The 7,131-nt window shown below is 48.0% G+C and overlaps 1 protein-coding gene across 1 annotated transcript in view; it reads left to right on the top strand.

Annotated features, from left to right (window-relative positions):
* Positions 1 to 7,131, top strand: part of LOC108794906 (cGMP-dependent 3',5'-cyclic phosphodiesterase-like) — a gene marked incomplete at its 3' end in the record, with an annotated part of 167,647 nt that overhangs the window by 83,561 nt on the left and 76,955 nt on the right. The window contains exon 8 of the mRNA XM_018566048.1: positions 5,826 to 5,878. Coding sequence (XP_018421550.1) covers positions 5,826 to 5,878 — 53 coding nt within the window. The remainder of the gene's footprint in view (positions 1 to 5,825; positions 5,879 to 7,131) is intronic.

Raw genomic sequence — 7,131 nt, 5'->3', positions numbered from 1 at the left:
CATCAGCGAGATCACTTGTGCAAAACAAGCGGCGGCTTCCCCGCTGTACATTTAGCTCTGCTAAGTGTAGAAAACAACTACCCGCCCAGCGCCCCTAACTGCGTGTCTGGGCTTGGGGAGATAGAGATTCCACTCCCCTGTTGCCCCTCTACTCCCTGCTGCCCCGAGGCCGGGCCTTGGTTGGCCTTGTGGGAAATCCGCCCCTGATCATGAATATCCATCACATACAGGGGCAATGCAAAGTTTTGCGCAGGTACCTGGTAATTAAATGAGAACTATGGGGTTAAGTCTTTTCCCCATAGTTCACCTTAGGGTAACGGGAGGACACAAACTAGCGTCCTCCCATCACCCCTAAGCTCGGTATATAGGGAGCTACAGCTCGCGGTATACTGAGACGCCGCAGCTGAAGCGGATCCCGACAATTATGCCGGGATCCGCCCAGCTGCGTGAGTGACAGCTGGCTCTGCCTATCCAGAGGCAGAGGTACCCGCCCCATCCCCCGTCCGTTCCGCCAGTCAGCGCTGGAGGATCGGAGCGGGGAGGGGGGAATCCAGCCCCTCCCCTGTCACGGCAGAGAGCCGTGACAGGATCGAGAGGTGAGCGAACGGTATGTGTTCCCGATCTACTGAGCCGACCTGTGACAGTCTCATTGTCAGAGGTCGGCTAGAACTATGAGGTGAGTGAAAAGCACCCCCTCCCCCCCTCATAGTTCTCCTTTAAAGCGTATGGTTTTCCTCACATTCTCATACGGCCGCGTTACGTGGAAGGTTGTAGACGTGGATTGCTCTCGGTGAAGTTCTTTGATAAAGAATTTTAAACTCCGTGCTTATTAAATGATACACGTTTGTAGGTTTAGCCCACCCAGAGTTTTTCTGGACGAGTAGAAATGAATAACGCCATTGGAAAACATATATATCAAATTAAGGTCATTTGGCTTCAATGTGCAGCGATGAAATAACGAAGGTTTCAATAATGAAGCAGATGAAGGAACCGAGCCAATAAATGATATCGCGTCTAAGGCCCTAGGTACTTTCTGTTTAATATTTCCTTCATCTCCTGCCGAGCTCTCTTTTCCTTCCTTGGGGCATTTTTAAGAGACATTATGGTTTAATGTGGATATTTAACATTCTGGTTTTCCAGTGGCCTCTTTAAACCGTCGGTCTCCTTACAAAACTTTCAAACTGGACTGATTATGTCGGACTTTTTTAATAATAGTTCTTAAACTTAAACTTAACCTCCTTATATTTGCCTTCTCTGGTCCCCATCCCCCTTATCTATGCTAATGAAAGTATTACAAAAAACCTTTCTGTGTTCATTGGATACCTTAAAGGAGAACTATGGGGTTAAGGCTTTTCCCCATAGTTCTCCTTAGGGTAACGGGAGGACACAAACTAGCGTCCTCCCGTCACCCTAAGCTCAGTATACCGCGAGCAGCATATACTGAAGCTGAATTCAATTCAATGAAACTGAAGCCAATTGTGCCGGGATCCGCACAGCTGCGTGACTGACAGCTGGCTCCGCCTATCTAGAGGCTGTACCCGCCCCCTCCCCCTTCCGTTCCGCCAGTCAGTGCTGGGGGATCGGAGCGGGGAGGGGGGGAATCCAGCCCCTTGTCATCACTGGGTCTCAATGCAATGCAGGCAGATCATGCTTGGGGAGAGTGGCTGGGGGGGGGGCTTTAAATATCTTCCTCATTACTCCTCTCATGAGCCCTCAAACCTGATGAAAGCAGTGGACTGGCTCTTTGGAGGAGTTATGCAAATATCAAATTGCCTTCAAGGGTGCCAAGGCACAGGAATAAAGCTCCTCCATGGCAAGGGAAAGACAGCCGGGTGCTCACCAGCAGAAGTGTGCCCTTGCTCCAATCAGAAGGGTTGGAAGGTTGCCATGAAGGGTTGGTGTCACTTTGGAGGAGTGGGTGTTCCTAGGCAGTCTATGTTTTCTTGCAGACCACCCTAGGTAACACCCACATATCATGCCGATCCTCCATTATTAATAGAACTGAAATCCAATAAGTGAAAGGGGCTTGACCGGGGTCAGTAGTCGAAATTTGAAGTCAAGATCACTTCGGCAGCAAAACTACAAAATCAGAAGGCAATGAACGAAGCCGAGGGTGCAAGATGGAGTCAATAACAGAAAGCTGAGATTCAACACAGAAGGTCAGGAGGCAAACCAGGTTGGTAACGGGAGTTTAGAAGTTCAGGTCAAAGGTATAGCTAGGCAACTCGGCAACTTCTCCAGGCAATGCTGGGCCTCTCATAGGACACATGGCACCAACAGCAATGCATGACATGCATACTCACCCTTGTAGACACCATGAGACAAATATTGCCGGCACTGACCCTAAGTGTAGAGCCACATGTGCCGGCATTGGCTTCCATGTGCAGTGCTGGGTTTGACCTCAAGTTAGGGTTGCCACCTGTCCAGGATTCACCCGAACAGTCCAGGTTTTGAATGCTGTGTCCGGGTTTCATGGGGGCAGAAACCCGAACACATGATGTCAGGCAGACAGGGGCAACCAAAATGAAGATGGGGCTACTGCCCCCCCACTGAAAATAGTCTTAACTGTGATATTTACATATAAATGAGTGGTGCTATTTACAAATGAATAAGACGCGACTCCCAACAACAATGTCAGTGCGTCGCTAGAGTGTTCAGGTTTCACTTGAAGAAAAGGTGGCAACCCTGCCTCAAGTGGGGCCTTGACTGAATTATTGGGGTTTAAAGGGAATGCTTTAATAGTGACAAGCCTGCAGGAGAGAATAAAGTGTGGCAATATGGACCCCCAAAAACTGCTCTGTGTCAGTCACCTACAGACACAGGACATTACAGCGCTACATGTCAGCAGTTCACTGGCCACTGCGGCCAAACATGGACAACTATGACAATACACAAGTAACAGGCACACTGCATCCCTCCAACACAGAACAGCCAATGCATTTTGGTGGCTCTGAGACCTCTCTCTTAAACATATTCCGAGTTATTCACAGAAGGTTGCAGAGCTTGGAGAAGGCCGGAGAAAGGGTAAAATCCAGGACAAAGTAGCTGATTTGGAAACATTTTCCAATGCAGCTCACTTTCCAGTTCAGCTACGTTGTCCTAGATCAGGGATGGCCAAACTGCGGCCCTCCAGCTGTGGGTTGCCACCTTTTCTTCCAGCGAAACCCGAACACTCTAGCGATGCATGGAAATTGTTTTGGGAGAATGAGTCGTGGCTTATTCATATGTACATAGCATCACCCATTCATATGTAAATATCACAGTAGAGACTATTTTTAGTGGGGGGGCCAGTAGCCCCTATCTTAATTTTAGTTGCCCCTGTCTGCCTGATATCTTGTGTCTGGGTTTCAGCTGCCATGACACCCGGACACAGCATTCAAAACCCGAACTGTCCAGGTGAATCCTGGACAGGTGGCAACCCTACCTCCAGCTGTGGGTGAAACTACAAATCCCATGAAGCATCTCTCTCCGGGAGTCAGTGTCTGTGGCTGTGAGAATCTTGCAAAGCCTCATGGGATCCGTAGTTCCACCGCAGCTGGAGGGCCGCAGTTTGGCCATCCCTGTCCTAGATTGTTCACTTCTCCCAAGTTCTCCACACTCTTCACCCTTTTGTGAATAACCGTGAACGAGTAATAATATGGACTCAAAGCACCAAGAATAAATTGGAGTAATGGGTTAGGGTTGCCACCTGTCCAGGATTCACCCGGACAGTTCGGGTTTTGAATGCCCTGTCCGGGTTTCATGGCAAGCCCGGACACAAGATGTCAGGCAGACAGGGGCAACCAAAATTAAGATAGGAGTTACCGACCCCCATTGAAAATAGTCTCCACTGTAATATTTGCATATGAGTGGGTGGCGCTATTTAGATATGAATAAGCCACGACTAATTTTCCCCAAAAATTAAATTAAAATTCCCCAAAAAAATGTCCGCGCGTCGCTTGAGTGTTTGGGTTTCGCTTGAAGAAAAGGTGGCGACCCTGGTAACGGGATATAATCACAATCAGTGTTTGGGGAAAACGGTCAGTCTTGTAGCATGGCAGCAGTCCTTGTAATGTCCAATATCTCATTTATAACATGGCCATCTGTTATGACGTGTTGTAAAACCAGCTATTCTGTAAGCTTGCATGCGGGCAGGGCCGGACTCCCCACAAGGCCAACCAAGGCCCAGCCTTGGGGCATCAGGGGTGTGGAATTCCTATCTCGGGACATGCAGTACCGGGAGCCGGGCGGGTAGTTATTCTCTACATGTATCCCGGCGTTGGGCAAGCAGGGCTAAATGTACAGCGGGGAAGCCGCCGCTTGTTTTGTACAAGTGATCTTGGTGATGTCGCCGAGATCACTTGTATGCAGCACCTGCAGGTGTGCCGTCCTCCATTGGGGGGGAGGGGGTTTGGCGGTTAGGGGGGCCAACCTTAGGGGGTTGGCGGTATTGAGGGACCTGGCCTTGGGGCAGCAGAGAGAGTAAATCCGGCCCTGCATGCTGGGGACCCTACAGGTCAGGTCAATCAAGCCAAAGTTGGTTCAAAACCAAGTTCTGGAAGGGATTTTGGGGGTCTCAAGTTAAATTTGGATGATTTCTTAAGGGACCGTAATATAAAGGGGTACAGGTAATATACAGGGGTACAGGTACTCCTAGAATGAGATCCTAATGGGTTGGACTTGATGGACTAATGTCTTTATTCAACCTCAAATACTATGTAACTATGTAACTATGGTAACTATAATAATACTATGTAACTATGTAACTATGGTAACTATAATAATACTATGTAACTATGTAAGTTTGGAATTTCACTGAAGAAAAAAAAAAAAAAAAGGACAAATCTCTGAAGTTGTTACAGTTGATACAATGAAGTCCCCCAAGAGATACAGAAAGAAAGCCAACAATGATCCTCCCGGGCCCCCAGCCATAACTGAGCTGTCCATAGCAATTACTATAGTGCTCATTGGAAAATACGAATATTGGCAACCATTGTGTTCATATGAGGGATACAAAAGATAAGCAGTTCACCGGGGATGGTTACAAATTCAGAGCTTCAATGTAACTGAATGGTCACCAATTCTGGAAGACATATTTACAGGGATCCCAACCTGAAAGAAGCAATTTCAGGGAGGTGTCCCTCTCATTTCAGGGAGGTACCTCCCGCGGAGGGCTGGGAGAGAGCACCCCCCTGAAATGATGGCAGATAGCACAGGAAGCAATAGCTTCTTTGCTATCTGCAGGCTTTTTTTTTTCAGCATTTTGACAGTCGCAGTCGTCAGCATAAAATAAAAAGGCATACGAATGCATAGCTAGATTCCTATTGGCTATTGCACTTTGCAATAGCCAATAGCAAACTAGCTATTGCACCCGCCCCCTGCTGCTTTCAATCACCAGAAGAGGACCTGATAGAAAAATTCAGGTCCCCCTCCGCTGATTGACAGCAGCAGTGGGCGGGTGCATTAGCTAGTTTGTAATTGGCTATTGCAAAGTGAAATAGCCAATAGGAATCTAGCTATGCGTTCGTATGCCTTTTCTTTTCTGACTGACGGTCGGGCCGCGGCTCCCGATGTCAGAAAAGAAAAAAAAAAGAAACGATGGCAGGGAAAGGTTTACTCTGTTCGATCGAGCAGATTAAACCTTTCCGGGGGGAAACGTTTCTCTCCCGGGCGGCCGGGAGCCGCTATCCAATAGCGGGAGACTCCCGGAGAGTTGGGATGTCTGTATGTAAATGTAGATATAGCCAATTTTAAAGTTTTGGATAGAGTAGGAAAGGGTCAGCGACCACACAGAGATACAGTTTTGCCTTCCTGTATTGACATAGAACTGTTGTGTCTCTTCACAGGGGAGTTGTATGACCTGGATGCGGCATCACTGCAGCTTAAAGTTCTCCAATATGTGAGTATTGAGTGTCTGGGTCCTTCTCGTACCTCTGGGTCCTTTTCTTGTAGCCAAATTTTGTAGATCGCAATATTCAAGGAAACATGTTTGAAGTGTGTGGAGGCCGCCGCCGTTGCTGACCTCTCCTTCTGAAAATGCACCTTGTCTGGCTGTCGTGCTGTTACAAAGGCTTCACTACTTTTCCAGGTGCTGTTTCCAGATCTGCATCCTTACTCATTGTCAGAAAGCATTGAAGCCAGAAAACAAGTGTTTTCAACAGGAGGCCAACAATGGTCAATCTCAGTTTACAGTTGATAGTTGACAAAACAGGCACCCGAAAAAGCGTATAGACCGGGGGCATCACTGAGAATGCAGCCTATCCAATCACTAGAGATCGGTGACATCACTGAGAATGCAGCCTATCCATTCACTAGAGACCGGTGACATCACTGAGAATGCAGCCTATCCATTCACTAGAGACCGGTGACATCACTGAGAATGCAGCCTATCCATTCACTAGAGACCGGTGACATCACTGAGAATGCAGCCTATCCATTCACTAGAGACCGGTGACATCACTGAGAGTGCAGCCTATCCCTTCACTAGAGACCGGTGACATCACTGAGAGTGCACCCTATCCATTGGCCAGTCACTGTTCATATTGTGGCAATGTCAGATTACACCAATGTCTGTACTGTAATTTACACTCTATTTACCAATGCAGTGGGACTCTGTATACAACCTGTACTTTTCCTTTCGAAGTCGCCGTCTGGCTTGGCAGCTCCGCCGCTTCCCAAGCAGCTAATAACTGTTACAGAAGCCGGTGAAATGAAAGAAGTCAATGAGGAGCGCAAATCATTGCTAATTCAATGCTGAAATGTACAATTTCCCCGTTGGTCTCAGCACACGAGCATTAGAGGTGTCAAGCCGCGACCCGGCAGCCAATTGTATATTGCTAATTGCACAGTAGCAATTACTGCAGATTAAGAATAATAACATGCATTATTTCCTGATCGAGTTAGTGGAAACAATCGGCAGAATCGATGCGTTTACTGGAGGATCAGGTGGTGGCCGTGATGCACGCTGGGGTGGCGCCACAATGTAACCATGAGAAATGAGATCTGGACCACGTCCAGATCTGAGGTGGCCATGAATGGGCCATCTCTCACTGAGAATGGTGGGCTGGTCAGATAGCCACAATCTTCATCCAAATGGTGCGTCTCCGGGAACCGAGACGTCCTCCACATGGCAGACCAATGGATTGAATGTTT

The sequence above is a fragment of the Nanorana parkeri genome, unplaced genomic scaffold, assembly GCF_000935625.1.
Source record: "Nanorana parkeri isolate BGI_ZX_2015 unplaced genomic scaffold, ASM93562v1 scaffold911, whole genome shotgun sequence".
Classification (NCBI taxonomy): domain Eukaryota; kingdom Metazoa; phylum Chordata; class Amphibia; order Anura; family Dicroglossidae; genus Nanorana; species Nanorana parkeri.
Note: the sequence above shows the minus strand (reverse complement) of the source record. Positions and strands in the feature narration are given on the sequence as shown.